This window comes from Culex pipiens, chromosome 1 (assembly GCF_016801865.2).
Source record: "Culex pipiens pallens isolate TS chromosome 1, TS_CPP_V2, whole genome shotgun sequence".
Taxonomy (NCBI): domain Eukaryota; kingdom Metazoa; phylum Arthropoda; class Insecta; order Diptera; family Culicidae; genus Culex; species Culex pipiens.
This window is the reverse complement of record NC_068937.1, coordinates 30,527,284-30,544,849: the sequence shown is the minus strand read 5'-3', so window position 1 is coordinate 30,544,849 and position 17,566 is coordinate 30,527,284. Positions and strand designations below refer to the sequence as shown.

Genomic DNA, 17,566 nt, shown 5'->3' with positions numbered 1-17,566 from the left:
ACACGTTTGCTCGACTGTTTGTTTACATCTAAGTTTTTCCTTGAGTAATAGGTAAAACTTTGAGAGAGAGAACTATTTTCTCCTCTCTTAATTGATTTGAAATATTTCAAATTTAAAGTTCCAACCACTTGTTGTCTATTTGGCAATTTTCACAATACTTTTTCCAACTGGGACAAAACGTTGAGTTTGCATTTTGTCATTGAACAGCTGTCAATCAGTAAGATGACATTTTATGTCAGAGTTGCTTGATTTGGGTGCAACTTTTCCACATGAAGTATTTTTTGTTATTCGACTAACAATGTCATCAATTTAACAAATTTGTAGTTTACTTCTGGAAAATCATGTTCTGTCCTCAATTCTTCATAGCTCATGACCACTTCTTCCTTGAAACCAACTTTTTTCGCTGCAGTTTGCGACCCAGGACTCGTAAACACCGTTGCACTAAGTTTCAACCCCATTGCCTCGCAGATAACTCTTCTAGTCCGCAACATCTCCGTCGCAATCTTGAACCCCCGATACTTTGGTGTCACCAAAAGTCCTCCCGAAGATAACAAAAACTCCGCCTTGTACCTCTCAAACAGATCACCTCCCTCGCACAAGAGTTCACCAACCTTGAAGACCCGCCCAAGTCGCTCACTCTGAACCTCCAAACGATCTCCCTTCCCGACCACGTTTAGCAAGTCCAGCGCAACGATCTCGTCACTCGCTTCCCGGTAGCAAACCTGCGCGATCCGCTGGCCGGTCAGCTCCCTCCAGATCCGCTGAAGCTCCGAACGGCTCGCCGGATCTTCCGGGATTCGTAGCGCCCGACAGAGCGGCTCATCCGGCAGGAAGTGTCGTCCGAGTAGGTCTACGGCTTCCTCGCGGCACTCCTCGGGCAGGTCCTGCACGTGGTAGCGGGCCAGCTGGCTGGTGTCCGGATCGATCGCCTTGAACGAGTGCCAGGTTTGCGGGCGCTCGAGCGACTTTGGACGGTGCCAGGGTGGCATTTTGCGTGTGCGACTTTGTGCGGGTTTGGAGCGGGACTGATTGCGGTGTTATCAGGGTTGCACTTTTCAAGTGGGTTGTGCGATGGGGTTGCATCTTACTCACTCTTAGTTGATAGATAACTCAACTGATTAGGTACCACAAACTCAACCAACCATTACTGCTACCTTCCACAGATAATCTCCGACTACTGCAAGAACCACCACCTGTACAAGCCGTTCTCGCACATGGTGATCGACCTGTTCAAGGAGGTGGTCGCATCGGTATCAACGCGAGTCGACGTCAAGCCGTTCCAGCAACCCCGCACCCAGCTGCACATCCAGCCCAAACAGATGACCGAATCGTACGAGGAGCAAAAGTGAGTTCAATGCGGCACGCAAGGGTGCGTTCAATGCATGCGAAAGAGTGCGTTCAAACCCGTTATTTTTTCTTGCAGAAGCGACACCGACTCGGGTCGCAGCTCCGACCACGGCGAGCTGGACGTTCAGCGAAACAAACCGGCGCAGCCGGTTGCACCGATCAACTACGGCATCACCATCAGCGGGCACGACCTGGAGCAGGCCCGCTACTTTGGCTCGACGGCGAATCTGCGGGTCAAGCGGGCGGAACCGCCCGTTCCCGCCGGGGACGCCAAGTTCCGGTCGCTGCCGCGACCAACTGAATCCAGCAAGCTGGAACCGGCGCGGAACTACGCCACCATCGGGTACTCCAAGAGCATCCGGGCCGCGGAAAGCGGCGACCCGAAGAAGCTGCACGTGGTCCGGCGGAGGCACAACGAGGCGCTGCGGAAGCGGAACGACTCCCGCCGGAACACCATCGACGTGACGATGGTGGAGGTCAAGATGGCCGAGGTACAGCAGCGGCAGGAGATGATGGGCCGGCTGCACCGGCTGATCCCGTCCAAGTCGACCAACCAGCTGAACCTGCTGGACGACGGCGGGAACGACTTCCAGCGCAAGCTGGACGAGATGAGCTTCAACGCGACGTCGATGCCAAGTGAGGATCTTGAAGGTCGCCATTTTGAACTCTTCTAACCTTTGAAACTTTTCGCAGATCTTGGCGCTCCGCTCGGTCCGAAATCGCAAGCAAATCTGAACCAGAACGAAGATCGGAGGTACCAGCAGCACTACCCGATGGGACGGTCCAGCAGTCGGATTGACGGGATGGATGAGGTTGGAAGGGGTGGTTCGGAAGCTCCGGTGATCATGGACTCCTCCAAGGGGCCGGAGTTTGTGCGGAATGCCCACGCACCGGCCAAGGTGATCGATTTGACGGATGCGAAGGTAAGTTGGCGGAATCTTACAAGATGTAAGATACAAAAATTTTAAAAGTTTCTAAAATTTCAAAAATTTTAAAAAATTTAAAAATTTTAACATTTTTAAAAAAATTTAAAAGTTCTAAAAATTTCAAAAAATTTAAAATTTTTAAAAAAGCGTTTAAGAAACATTAGCAGAAGAAACATAAAATCTATATATATAAAAAATTTCGACTATTTTGTTCGAACGCGAATCAGTTCAATACGGAGCGTCGGATTGAGGTGCTCTTTGTTGCGTTGAGTTCGTATAAGCCCAAGGAATGTTCTTACGCTAACTAATTGACACTTTGGTCACTCTGGAACCGATTCCGGAGCATCGGCAAATTGTATGGGAAAAGCTGCGTAAAAACAAAATTTGATCACAGGAGGCTGAATTAGCAAACAAGCAAGAAACGTCAGGAAACCAAAAGAGGGCAGGACGAAGTTTGCCGGGAAGAGCTTGTTAAATATAAAGATAGGTAGCTGTAACAATCATAAAAGGAAGGAGAGGGGAATTATTGGTCCTTTAACCAATTTCCATGTTTATTTTTAAGTTGAATATTTTTTAAATTATTTTTTTCTGTATTTTTAAAATTGAATATTTTTGTTAATTTGTTTTTGGCTTTTTAAAGTTACTTACTTTTTAAAGTTACTTACTTTTTATTCAATCGAAATTTCTTTGAATTTTTTAAATAAATTTCTAAGAGTAAAAAAATATTATTCTTTTTAAAGATTTTTTTCCTTAAAAAATAGGTGGTATTTTTTTCAAAATTTTGGAAATTATTTTTTTTTAAATTTATGAATTTTATTAAATTTAAGAAATTTATGAAATTTATTAAAATCATTAAATTTATTAAATTTATTAAATTTATTAAATTTATTAAATTTATTAAATTTATTAAATTTATTAAATTTATTAAATTTATTAAATTTATTAAATTTATTAAATTTATTAAATTTATTAAATTTATTAAATTTATTAAATTTATTAAATTTATTAAATTTATTAAATTTATTAAATTTATTAAATTTATTAAATTTATTAAATTTATTAAATTTATTAAATGTATTAAATTTATTAAATTTATTAAATTTATTAAATTCGTTAAATTTAGGCCGTTGCAAATATTTTTTAAAGTTTATGTCGGCCCCCCCCCCCCCCCCCCCTTTAAAATTGGTCTGAAAAATCAGGGGGCAAAAAACATATTTTTCCAAAAAACTTCAAAATTTCCATGAAAATAGAAGTCTAATCAACTGAAAACAATCTAAAATGCATTTTTCTGCATTGATAATCATATTTAGCATGTTTGGGCTTGTTTAAAAATGTTTTGAATTTTTATGAAATTCAATTTTTTTTTTTAAACCGCAAAAATTTTATTTTTCGCCAAAAATAAAATTTTCGTCAATACTTAGATATTTTGGAAACTCATGATGGCAAAACAACTGGACAGGTGTATACTGCCCATGTTCGCATAAATGTCCCATATGCAAAAACAGCAAGCTGAGAAAAACGCATTTGAAGTTTGTCCCATACATAAGGCTACGTGTTAAGTTTTCGCGAAAAAATGGATTTTCTCCTGATTTCTAGGACAAAGTACTGGATGTTATAGGCTCTTTCGAAAGAACACACAATTTTGAACTAAACTGCATCAATAACTCGAAATCGATGAAAATGCATATGGGACATTTATGCGATCAGGGGCAGTATAATGCATTTTAAAACACTTTTCAAATAAAAATGTTGAAACCATGGCTCGTAATTTAAATTTTTATACTTTTTTATTTTTTTGCCCCCCCCCCCCTTGATTTTGGTCAGAGTCGAGGGACATAAACTTCAAAAAATATTTGCAACGGCCTTATTAAATTTATAAAATTTATAAAATTTATAAAATTTATAAAATTTATAAAATTTATAAAATTTATAAAATTTATAAAATTTATAAAATTTATAAAATTTATAAAATTTATAAAATTTATAAAATTTATAAAATTTATAAAATTTATAAAATTTATAAAATTTATTAAATTTATTAAATTTATTAAATTTATTAAATTTATTAAATTTATTAAATTTATTAAATTTATTAAATTTATAAAATTTATAAAATTTATAAAATTTATAAAATTTATAAAATTAATTAAATTTATTAAATTTATAAAATTTATTTAATTTATTAAATTCATTAAATTTATTAAATTTATTAAATTTATTAAATTTATAAAATTTATAAAATTTATAAAATTTATAAAATTTATAAAATTAATTAAATTTATTAAATTTATAAAATTTATTTAATTTATTAAATTCATTAAATTTATTAAATTTATTAAATTTATTAAATTTATTAAATTTAATAAATTTAATAAGTTAGATAAATTTTATAAATTTAATAAATTTAATAAATTAATTTAATTCTATATATATAAAAAATTTCGATGGTTTTGTTCGAACGCGAATCAGTTGAACACGGAACGTCGGATCGAGGCGCTTTTTGTTGCGTTAGGTTCGTGTAAGCCCAAGGAAGGTTTATACGCTAACTAATTGACACTTTGGCCACTCTGGAACCGATTCCGGAACACCTGTCGTTTGTATGGGAAATGGTTCAAAAAAACAAATATTGATCATTGGAGGCGTCAAGAAAAGTTAAAAGAAAAAAAAACAAATGTCAAAAGGTTTAGTAATATTTAAGTGAGTAAAAAGGAACAAGAAATAAAAAGCTATGAAAACAAATCTTGACTTTTTTTTGATAAGGTCCTATAAACAAATGTAAACATTGAGTGTATCCCGCTTACTCCGATGGACTTTGACATAAGGTGTGAAAGGGATACACTCAATGTTTACATATGTTTATAGGACCTAATCAAAAAAAAGTCTAGAAATGATGATATAGTTGTGAGTATTTACGAAAGATCTAAAAAAAATAAATGATTTACATTTACATTTATTTTAGGATTGAGGAACATTTATTTTAGGATTGAGGAACAGGTAAAAAAATAAGATAAATGAAAACAAAACAGAATGAGGACAAAAGCAAATGCAAAAAAAAATCGGCTGATAACGACAGAAAAAAATAAGGTAGCAAATGATATTTGTGATATTGTCAAAAAAGAAAAATATGTCTGAAAGCGAACACAAAATGATGCAAAAAAGGTCAAAAAGAAGTATAAACTAAACTCAATACAAAAGACAGAAAGAAAACAAACAACTTGCAGTTTATGTCCAACAACGGAACTCTTTCAAGTTCTTTTTTAATGAAAATCGAATAGTGTACTAAAATGTAAAAAAGTGCAACAGGACATGAGAAAACAACAACAAGCTGTTCCTTAGAAAAGGGTACCTTTAAAAAAAAGGGTACCTTTAAAAAAAGAGTACAAAAATCAGATTCACGAAAGAAAAGGGAAGAAAAAGCAAAACTGCTTTATGAAAGTAAAAATTAAAAAAAGAAAACAAACTCTTGGGAAAAGAAATTTAAAAGAGAAGAGAAAATCAGAACAAAAAGTGGATTCAACAAGAATTCATCCTTCTTAACAAAAGAAAGAAAACAATATAAAAAAGGCAGAGAAAAATAAGAAGGATACGAATCTCAATTAAAAAGACAACTATTCAAAATGACCATAGATAAGAAGTGTGATGAGTCAAAAAAAGTTACATTAAGGTATGAATTACAGATAAAAAAGATAGACCAATCTATAATGACAAAACAAAGAAAAAAGAACAACAGATGTTTGGAGTGCAAAGTTCTTCATTTTACATAAAACAAACCAAAAAAGGGCAGGACGAAGTTTGCCGGGGATAGCTTGTTATTTTATAAATTTTATAAATTTCGTGAATTTAATAAATTTCATAAATTTCAGAAATTTCGTTAATTTATTAAATTTATGAAATTTACGAAATTTATAAAATTTATAAAATTTATAAATTTAATAAATTTAATAAATTTAATAAATTTAATAAATTTAATAAATTTAATAAATTTATTAAATTTATTAAATTTATTAAATTTATAAAATTTATTAAATTTATTTATTAAATTTGATAAATTTTATAAATTTTATAAATTTTATAAATTTAATAAATTTAATAAATTTAATAAATTTAATAAATTTAATAAATTTAATAAATTTATGAAATTTATGAAATTTATAAAATTTATGAAATTTATGAAATTTATGAAATTTATAAAATTTATGAAATTTATGAAATTTATGAAATTTATGAAATTTATGAAATTTATGAAATTTATGAAATTTATGAAATTTATGAAATTTATGAAATTTATGAAATTTATGAAATTTATGAAATTTATAAAATTTGTGAAATTTATGAAATTTATGAAATTTATGAAATTTATGAAATTTTTAAAATGTTCAAAATTTGTTTTTTTTGAATTTTTTAAATTTTGGATTTTTTGAAATTTTTGAGATTTTCCAATAATAGACATTTTTAAAACTTTTGAAATTTTGGAAAATGTTGAAGTTTTTTAAAATTTTAAATATTCTTATTTTTTCACAATAAAAATATTGAACTCAGATTTATTTTTAAATATTCCGTTTGAATAAAAAAAAATCAAAAAATTGTATTACAAATTACGATCGTAATTTCTCGATGGTAAGTCGTAATTTGTCGATGGTGAGTCGTAATCTTACTATCGAGAAATCTCGATCGTGAGTCGAGAAATTACGATCGCATGCAATAATCAACACGGTATTCAAAATCTAACCTCAAAACATCGTTTTCAGACTCAGCACCGCCGAACCGTTACGATTCTCCTTCTGAACGGTACCAAGGTGAACGTGCTGTGTAGTCCCACCACCACCGTGGCCCGCCAGGTCTTCGAGGCGATCGTCCGGATGGAGCAGCTGGCGGAGAACTTCTTCCTCGGGCTGTGCGCCCTCATCGGCGGCGACTTTGTCTTCCTGCCGCACGATCTGAAGATCTACAAGGTACTCCAGCTCATTTTGAGGTTATGTTCGGTTCTCAAACTGTCAATTTTCACAGGTCGCCCCCCAAATCTGGGTCAACACATCGAAGAAATCTTCCGTACTCGGAGAGAACGTCGTTTTCACCCTCTATCTTAGGATAAAGTTCTTCCTGCCAACGCTGCGAGGCGTTAGGTAACATAACCTCTCTCACATTGCAGGATAAAGCTCAACTAACAAGCTTTTATCCCCCACAGCTGTCTGGAATCGCGCCACCTGTTGTACCTGCAGCTGCGCAAAAGCATCCTAGAACGGCAAGTTCTCTGCTCCGAGGACGACCTGATAGCCCTTGGCGGACTCGCCCTCCAGGTCGAAGTTGGCAGCTTCAAAGAGCACGTGCGTTGAAATGTTTCACACTCGGAAATATTTCCAAAACCTTCTAACATTTATTCCATCTTTCAGATGAAATACGCCGAGTACTTCAGCATCTCGCACTACCTCCCCGAGGAGGTCTACCGCAAAAAGAAGGAACTCGCGAAATACCTGCGCAACTCGCACTTTTGCAAGCGCGGCCTGCACCAGCTCGAGGCCGAGCACAACTTTATCCGGTACGTGCAGGAGCTGAAGGAGTACGGCCTCCATCTGTACAGCGCCTCCTGGACCACCGAGGAGAACATGACGCTGGAGGTGTACGTGGCGATTTCGCTGTCCGGCGTGGCCATCTTCGAGCGGAACCTCAAGTTCAGTCCCAAGTGCACCCAGCAGGAGTTTAGCAACGGGAAGAACTCCTACCAGCGCCACCTGTACGCGTTCTTCGACTGGCTGGAGATTGAGAACATTTGCTTCTCGAAGCACGTGTTTTGCGTGGTGGTGCGGCGAACGGAGAGCTTGAGCCCGAAGGATAAGAGCCGCGTCAAGTACAAGCTGCGGATGGACGGGAGGAAGTGAGTACAGCTTTTTTGTTATTTGTATTTTTTTATTCAGTCTATTAGATTGTCAAAATTATCCATCAGAACTTTTCTATATTTTTCACAACAAAGTCAAATTTCATCAAAAAATTGATCGAAATGTGTGGACAAATTTGTGAAGCAACATATGAAAAGGGCGGATAAACATTTTGAAAGCTGGAACTAAATTATAATTAAACAGTTGGCTGTTGTCTAAGAATTTGCAAAATATTTCTAGCTGTCAAAAAGTTTATACGCCATTTTCTTTCATTTTTTCTCCACCAAACTTTACTCGGATATTTTTTTCATTTTTTGATGGCTTTGATTTTTTTTAAATGTTTTATTTTCTAGATTTTATTATATTTTTTTAATTATTCTGATTTTTTTTATACATTTATTTTTTTCACCTTTTATGATTTTTTTTTGTATTTTAAAAATTTAAGTATTTTTATAATTTTTTTTTATTTTGTCTTGATAAAAAAATAGTAAAATTCAATAAATAAAAATAAGTTAGAAAACAGAAAAAGAGATCAAAAAATAAAAAGCATCATGTCTCATTTTTTATTATTTTTTTGTATTTCTTTAAATTTTGATTATTTTCAATTTGTTGTGATATTTTTAAATTTATAAGGATTTCTTTTTATTTAAATTGTAATTTTTTTCAATTTTTTGAATAAATGTGTTATTTTTGAAATTTTATTGAAATGTTTGTATTTTTATTAAGTTTTTCATTTATTGTTGTCTATACTTTAAAAAAATATTTTTATTTATAAAAATGAACTTGTCTTTTTTATATCTTCAGTTTTTTATTGTTTAAATGTTTAAAATTTGTATTTGTTTATTTTTTTGCATTTTATTTTTTTAAATCTTATTTTGTTGTAATTTCTTTTAAGACTTTGACATATTTGATTTTTTTTATTTTGAAAATATCAAAGTCTTAAAAGAAACCAAAACCATATAAGAATTAAAAAAAAAACTAAAAAGTAAAAAACTTAAGAAAAACAAATTTAAAAATTCAAACAATTGAAAAACTCAGGATATTTAAAAAAACAAGTTCATTTTTCTTAATTCAGATTATTTAGTTTAAAACATAAAAACAACAGCAAATTAAAAATTAAATAAATGTTGAAAAATATAAATAATTCAATTAAATTTTAAAAAATTTAAAAAAATCATAAAAAATGAAAAAAATAAATCGCTAAAATTTAAAAAATATTTAAACAAATTAAAAATAATCAATATTCAAAGAATTACGAACAAATAAATAAATTCAAAAAAAAAACATAAAAAAACTAAAAACAATAAAAACTAACTAAAATCTCTTAATAACTAAAAAACAGCGTTTTATTTTGTATGTTTTTGCCCATTTCTTTTTTTTATTTTCTAAATTTATTTGTATTTTTTTTAATTGTTTTGCCTTCCTCACCTTACTGAGGAAAGGCTATAAAATCACTCGGAAAATGAACTTATTAGTTTGACCTCGTAGACCCACCTTCACGTATACATATCGACTCAGAATCATGTTCTGAGCAAATGTCTGTGCGTGTGTGTAGGTGGGTGGACAAAAAAATTGTCACTCGATTATCTCCGGACTGGATGAACGGATTTTGACCGTATTAGTCTCATTCGATCCGTCTTGGGGTCCCATAGGTCTCTATTTAAAATCAGCAAGTTTAGTTAAGTACTTCAAAAGTTATGCTAAAAAAACGATTTTTGCGTATGTCCGGAAGATTGTAAAAAGGGTGGTTTTTGCAAGAAAACCTATCATGTTATACATTTTCAGAAAGGTATTAAAAAGACCTTTCTAATGAGCTCAAAACATTGAAGATCTGTCAATCCTATCAAAAGTTATTAGCACTTAAGTGTTATTTATACACTTTTTGGAGGCCGGATCTCAGATATTTCAATGAAAATGATGTCCGGGTCCCTTATGCAACCCGTCGTTAGTTAGATAATTGAAAGACCTTTCAAATGAGCCTAAAACATTGAAGATCTGACAACCCTATCAAAAGTTATTAGCACTTAAGTGTTATTTATACACTTTTTGGAGGCCGGATCTCAGATATTTCAATAAAAATGATGTCCGGGTCCATCATGTGACACGTCGTTAGTTAGATAATCGAAAGACCTTTCAAATAAGCCTAAAACATCGAGGATCTGACAACCCTATCAAAAGTTATTAGCACTTAAGTGTTATTTATACACTTTTTGGAGGCCGGATTTCAGATATTGTGATAGAAATATTGTCTGAATCTTCCATGTGAACTATCGTTGGATAGGTTTTTTATCAGAACTTGCCGATGAGCCAGAAATATTGAAGGTCTGCGAACCCTATCAAAAGAAATGAGTAATAAAGTTGATTTGTTAAACATGTTAAAGAGGAATGTTGCTATTTTTACTAAATGTATTGACTTTATGAATTTGAGGAAGGCACCAACCACCTAAAGGTAGATTAAGTAACGTTTTTTTTATTTGTTTTGATATTTGAGATTTCAAGGATTTTTATTTAAATTAAATTGCTTATTTTTCTCAAGTTTTAATTTTTTTTTATTTAATGAAATTGTTTACATTTTTCAACCTTTATTTGATTATTTAATTAGTAATGATTTATATTTTAAAATTTTATCTTTATTTATCAAAATTAACTTCATTTTTTAGTTATTTAATTAGTTTTTGTTTAGAACTTTTTAAAGTATAATTTTCAAATTCTTATATTGTTTAGATTTTTTCAATATATACCTGGATATTTTTGAAATTTTGTTAAATTGATTTTTTTTTGAATATTTTTGCTGTTTATTCAATTTTTTATTCATTAAATTTTTATATTTTTTTGTTGCTCAAAGAAAAATGATTAATTTTTTTTAAATATTTACATTTTTTATTTTGTATATATTTATTGAACTTTCAAAATGCTTTGAAATTAATTACGGTTTAGATTTTTGTTCAAGTTTTTGATTTTTTTTTATTTGTTGACTTTTGTGAAATACATACCGACATATTTTTTTTTATGTTTTGATAAAGATGTTTTTTTTTATTCTATTGATTTTATATTTTTGACATTCAACATATTTTTTTCCAATTTTGTTTTTTTTTTTAATGTTTGATAAATATTTTGTACACTTTAATTTTTTTTAGAAAAGATTGATTTTTCGAACATTCTTTTTATTTTTCCATTTGTTTAAAAAAAATAATATTAGATTTTTTTCTATTATCGGATTTATTAAAATTACTTTTTAATGATTTTTTCAGCTTTTTTATTCAATTTATTCTATTCTATTATTTTGAATTTTCTTGATATTTTAAAATTATACAGTTTAATCTGAAATAAAAGAATACATAAAAAAATTAAAAGTTTCAACAATTCAATTGAACAATATGTATAAGAATTTTGTTGAAACTTTAATTTTGTTTCATGTATTCTTTCATTTTAGATTTTTTATTTAGTTTTTTTTTTAAATTTTTCAACTCTTGTTTGTTTTTGGAGTTTATATGTTTTTTTGAATCGTTTAATTTTTTTATAATTATTTGATTGTCTTGGAACTCTATTGTTTTTTTTAAACCTTTTTTTATTTATTGAATTTTGAAAAATTCTGAAATTTAAGAAAAGTGTACTGATTTTTTGATATTTTGAATGTTACGTTATTTTTTGTGGCAGTGCGTGGCCGAATGGTTACGCTGTCCGCTTTGTAAGCGGATGATTCTGGGTTCGATTCCCATCTGCTCCAACCTTCCATCGGATGAGGAAGTAAAATGTCGGTCCCGGCCTTGGTTGTTAGGCCGTTAAGTCATTCCAGGTGTAGGAGTCGTCTCCATGCCATAAGTACAAACAACACACCAAACCAAGCCTACTTCGGTGGAATCGCTGGCGGCGGTTGGACTCGCAATCCAAAGGTCGTCAGTTCAAACACTGGGGTGGAAGGTTCCTAGGAGTAGAAAGAGGTTTGGGTGCTCTCCCCATTCAAGCCTTCGGACTCCTAGGTTCGAGCAGAAACTTGCAATAGAGACCACAAAAGACCCGGGGGTCGTTAATGTGGATGGTTTGATTTTTGGTATTTTTTACATTTTTAATTGCATTGAGTTTTAATTTTCGGGAATGTTTTTTACCTCTGTTTGTAATTTTTTGATATTTTTCAAATTTAAGTTTTTTTTTTATTTTTGCTGTTGTTTTTGTGTTTTTGACATTTTTCGAATTTATAGATAATATTTCACTTTTATTTTATTTTTTAACGCACCGTCAGTCACATACATGTACTTTATTTACACTTTGTTTTAACTGATTTTTAAGATTTTTTTCAATTGAATTGTTGAATTTTTTAATGTGGTTTTATTTGTGTGTTTTTTTAGATTGTATTTTTATTTATTATTTTTTTTTAAATTCTGGGATTATAAATTTAGTTTTTTGATGTTTTGAATGTTAATGTCTTTTGTTAATTTTCCGCCTTGCCTTATTTGCTAAATATGCATCTTCAGTGTTTTCTCGTAGAGTGGTAAGTTCGTTTGAGGGCTAGTTCCGCACTGAGTGACGCACTCAGAGCTGTCAAAGTGTAAAAAATGCGCTAGTTCCGCACGAGTTTCGTTGCCAATTTTGAACTGAAACTCTAGTGCCGTACTCGATATTTTTTTCAGTTTCATGCGAGTTCCACGCACACTGACTAATGACGTTCGATTGAACCAAAACTGGCACCGACGAGTGCGGCACTTTCTTGCGAATTTCAGATGGACATTTGGAGCCTAACATTTCAAAAGGGCACATAACTTTTGTCAACAATAGTGTATCCCTTTCCCTCAAATGACAGTTTACATAAGGTTTGAAAGGGACACACTTTTGTCTACAAAAGTTATGTGCCCTAATGAAATGGCAAGCACGATTTCTCCTTAAAAATAATAAAGTTTTTGTAGCCGTGAACAGTCGTCGAATCATTGCTGAAATATGTTTTTTTTTTAATGACAAAATAAATGACCAATAAAGTGTAATATTTCAAAATTTTATAAATTTCTCATTTCCCACTCTTCCAGGAGCTACTTCGCCTTCAACCTCGCCTCCGAGCACCACAAGTTCTACATGAAGCTCCGCAACTCGTTCGTCTCGATCAAGGCCCTCTCAGGCGAACTTAACATCCCAATCCACGACCCCGGCCGAAGCGCCTCCTCCACCGACGGCGCTCCCCCCAAGGCCAAGCTGGACGTGGCCCAGGTGGACGGCGAGGCCGCCTTCGACGCCAAGCACGTGGACAAGATCGACAAACCGTTGAAGTCAACGGGGTTGAGGGTGCGCAACTTGAAGAAGTCCATGCTGAACGACAACCGGTTGGCGAAGTTGCGTCAGAAGTTTCTGCTGAAGCGGTCGAAATCTTCCGTTGAGGGGCCTGCTCCGGCGGCGTTGAACCAGTCGGTGGAGATTGCCAACCAGCAGAATCAGAACAAGGAGAATGAGAACCCGGCTGGGTTTGGGGGGTCGACGCTGGGGCTTGCGACGGCGGAGGTCGTCAGCATGTCGCCGGACAACTCGCCGAAGAACACGCACAGCATGAACCGGAACCGGGTCAAGATGGGGACGCGCGTCTTTTCGACGCAATTTTTGAACAAGTCTTTTGACAACCTGTACGATCACGCTGGGGGGGCGTTGAGTTCGGCAAACTCGTTTCAGAACTTGGCCAACGGGAGTTTTAATGAGGATGAGGAGGAGGACGACGAGGAGATGTTTAGAGGTTATGAGCGGAAGCAGGCGGACCGGATGATGCGGGAGAGCAGCGTGGACGATGCGCTGTCGATGAAGAGCAGCATCGGAGGATCGATGTACTTTATGGAGAAGATCGAGGAGAAGGAGCTGGGAGGAGGTAGCGAGGAGACGCTGTCGCCGAAGGCGTGTGTCATTCGTGAGTATTGGACGACCTCCTAAAACAATAATCATCTGATAACGTCTTACTCTCCCCCCAACAGAGTCCAGCATCCGCAGCGAGAGTGGCCACTTTGACCTGCCCAACGAAACCATCTCCGACACGCTGCTGGAGAAGTTCAACAACCTGAGCTGCAGCGCAGCGATCAACGACCGGATCCTAACCTCCGTAATCGTCGTGAAAGATTTCATCAACCCAAACGAGAAGCAATCCGCTTCTTCCGCCCTAGCACGGAAGCGATCGTTCCTGTCGCGGAGTCAGGAGTCGGTGCTGTTTCGGAGCGGGCCCCGGTTGACCCCGTTTGGTGGGGACGATCTCAGCTCGGACGGGGGGATCGCCGATTGTGGGAGTAGCGGGGAGGATACGCGAGGGGCGCGGTACACGCTGGGGATCAGTATCGTGCAGGGCGCGGACAATAACGTGTACGTGAAGGACCTGGTGCCGAACGGGCCGGGGGCGAGAGCTGGCGTGCGGATTGGCGATCAGGTGGGTGGTATTTTGGTGTCAGTCGATCCAATTCAAAAGACTTTTTATCACTATGCTGGAAGCTCGGCAGTAATTCCAAAACTATTATTTATTTGGAGCATTTCCGTGTGGTTTCTGGCAATCGAAAGTAACTCTGGGAAATCAAAGTAATCCGTGACATATTGCCAGTAATCCTGCTAATTCCATTCAGATTGGTCAGTAACCCTTGATGCTGGAAACCCCATTTTTTTCGCTTTCTGATCTTTTTGAAACCGTCTTGAGCATTCAAAAACTCCCAAAAGCAAAACATAAAAATGTGTTCAAACTAACCACAATAAAAATGTGGTTATTTGGACCACTGAAAAAAAACCACAGGAGCAATTATCTACGAAAACGGCCGAATTCGAACATTTTTATTTTTTGTATTTTTTTATTTGGCTCAAACTTTGTGGTGGCCTTCCCTATGACCAAGGAAGCTATTTTGTGCCATTGGTTCACCCATACGAGTCTCCATACATTTTTGGCAGCTGTCCATACAAAAAGTGGTACGTAAATATTAAAATATTTGAAACTTTTAGGTGAATTTTCTGATCAATTTGGAGTCTCCGGCAAAGTTGTAGGTATTTTTAAGAACTATTGAGAAAAAAATAGGTACACGGTAAAAAATGTAGCTGATTTTGTAATTTACTTCTTTTTCACAAAAACTCAATTTCGCAAAATACGTTCTTTTTTATTTTCGAGATTTTTTGATATGGTCAAAAAATCTGCCGCCTGGTTATGATTTTTTGAAAAATAGTGATTTTTGAAAAAAATCGAAATTTTCTAAAATCAAAACAAAATTTGACCTAATTTTTTAATTTAAAATTTAATTTGAAACCGAAAAGTACTTTACAGATTCTTTTATAAAGGGCTCCGTTTTCAAGATATAGTCACCGAAAGTTTGATTTTATCGAAATATTTGCAGTTTTTCGATTATTAAAAAAAGTGACCACGAGTGACCATTTCTAAAAAACAAATTCTCTTGAATAGTTCAGAATAGTTGCTATAAAATTGTTTAAGAGACATTGGAGATTGATTACGAGAAGAAGTTAAGAAAGTCGAATTCTGTAAATTTCTTTTAATATCCAATCCAAACCATGACCTGATGCACTGGCAATCGTAACTAATAAAACAACAAACTACACAATAAACTAATAAAACAACAACCTACTAAATAATATTTAAAACATGAAAAAAATGCTTTAAAAACTTTCAATACTTTCACTACCTCAAATAATATGATTGATATCAATTCTTTGAAATTAAATATTTAAATTCTTTTAGTACTTTAAATATTCATAATAATTTATGCTGCATTGTTATGCAATATTTAAACTTAAAATATTTCAAAAACTTACTAAGCTAAAAATACAAAAAAAATTACAAATATTGAATTTCGAATATGGATCAAGTTGAAAAGAAATAGAACTTTCAATAGAGTAATTATCTAATTTTTTTAATGTCGAAATGAAAAATCAAGCCTAACATTTCAAAATGCCCGAAATGCCCGTATTGATTGATTCTTAACACCTCCCCCTCCCTCCCCCTTCAAAGTTGGCCCGAAAAATCACGGGGCAAAAAAAAACATTTTTTTTTCAAAAAAAAAGTGTAAGAAATCAATTTTAAATACATTCCCCTGCGTTTAGAATCATTTCAATCAAATCGAAACAATTTAACTAGTGTACTATGCATTTTAAAACACTTTTTGCATCAAAATGTTGAGACTATGACTTGTTATTCCAAAAACTTTGAAATATGAAAAAAAATTGTTATTTAAGGTCAATGCAAATGGTCTTAAATAACAAAAATGTTCAAACACGTTTATTTTTAAGATTGAAAATTGAGCCAACAGTTTTCGAGAAAACGCAAGATGTAAAATGAAGGCTATTTGAGAAAAAAATCTAATTTAATTTTAAATCTAATCTAACGCAAACGCAGCCAGTCCGATTTAAGCATGCAGGAAAGTCTTGTGATTAGATAACGCCCCAAGCACTTTTCTTGTCATTATTAATAATTGCAGCACTTCCGAGAACACCCAAAAATGTATTGCAAAAATCAAAGCGGCCAGCCCTACTGCGTTGTGTTTGCCGCAGAGAGGATTCTGAAAAGGGATCACATTTCACAGAATCTACAGGGGAGGAAGGATGCGTGGACATACCGTACCAAACGCTCCAGTTTTCTAAAGGCTATTTGAGAAAACAAAATAAAAAAACTAACTTTAAGAGCTGCAATTGATTAAACTTAAAAAGTAAAAAATTGCAGGAAATTTTCTATCCTTTATTGGATTTTGCATCTGAAATTGATTTTTAAAATTTTGTTTGATGATATGTTCCTTTGAACCTGACATCAAACATGAAACATTTGTGAAATTTTCCGTTCTTTTCGAAAACAATATATTATTTTTTTTTTAAATCAAGACTGACATTTTAAAAGGGCCAAACATTTAATATTACGCCCCAGTTGCTCAAAAATAATTTGGCTAATATTAAAAAATGAATAACTGTGACTATTTTCAAAAATATACCTTAAAATGGCAATAACTTGAAAACGGTGCACTTTATCAAAATTTTACCGCAGTACTTTTTGATTGCAAATTTCATTTTACATCGAAAAATCAGGTTAATTTTTTTTTGCGACCAATATTTCAATTTTTGAAAGAAATCAGTATTGATTAAAAAAAATCATAACTCAGTTAAAAATTGTTTGCACATTCTGGAAATTTCTAGAAAGTTGGCATGTCCCTTAAAACACATCAGAAAATATAAAAAAAATGAAATTGTGTTTTTTTCCAATTAAGATTTGACAAAAAGTGAAATAAAAAAACCACAAATTCTTTTACCGTGTATCATCATGTATTATCAGTGTAGTCCTTATCCATACCTACAACTTTGCCGAAGGCACCAAATCGATCAAAAAATTCCTTCAAAAAATACAGATTTTTGAATTTTCATACATCATTTTTGTATGGACACGGACAGCTGCCAAATTTGTATGGAAAATTATATGGACAAACTAAT

The 17,566-nt window shown here is 33.5% G+C and overlaps 1 protein-coding gene across 1 annotated transcript in view; it reads left to right on the top strand.

Annotated features, from left to right (window-relative positions):
• Positions 1-17,566, top strand: part of LOC120421212 (uncharacterized) — a 140,087-nt gene that overhangs the window by 99,584 nt on the left and 22,937 nt on the right. Inside the window, exons 5-13 of the mRNA XM_039584414.2 lie at positions 1,164-1,345; positions 1,424-1,983; positions 2,041-2,270; positions 7,022-7,225; positions 7,281-7,396; positions 7,459-7,597; positions 7,664-8,145; positions 13,165-14,024; positions 14,089-14,531. Of these exons, the coding sequence (XP_039440348.1) occupies positions 1,164-1,345; positions 1,424-1,983; positions 2,041-2,270; positions 7,022-7,225; positions 7,281-7,396; positions 7,459-7,597; positions 7,664-8,145; positions 13,165-14,024; positions 14,089-14,531 (3,216 nt within the window). The remainder of the gene's footprint in view (positions 1-1,163; positions 1,346-1,423; positions 1,984-2,040; positions 2,271-7,021; positions 7,226-7,280; positions 7,397-7,458; positions 7,598-7,663; positions 8,146-13,164; positions 14,025-14,088; positions 14,532-17,566) is intronic.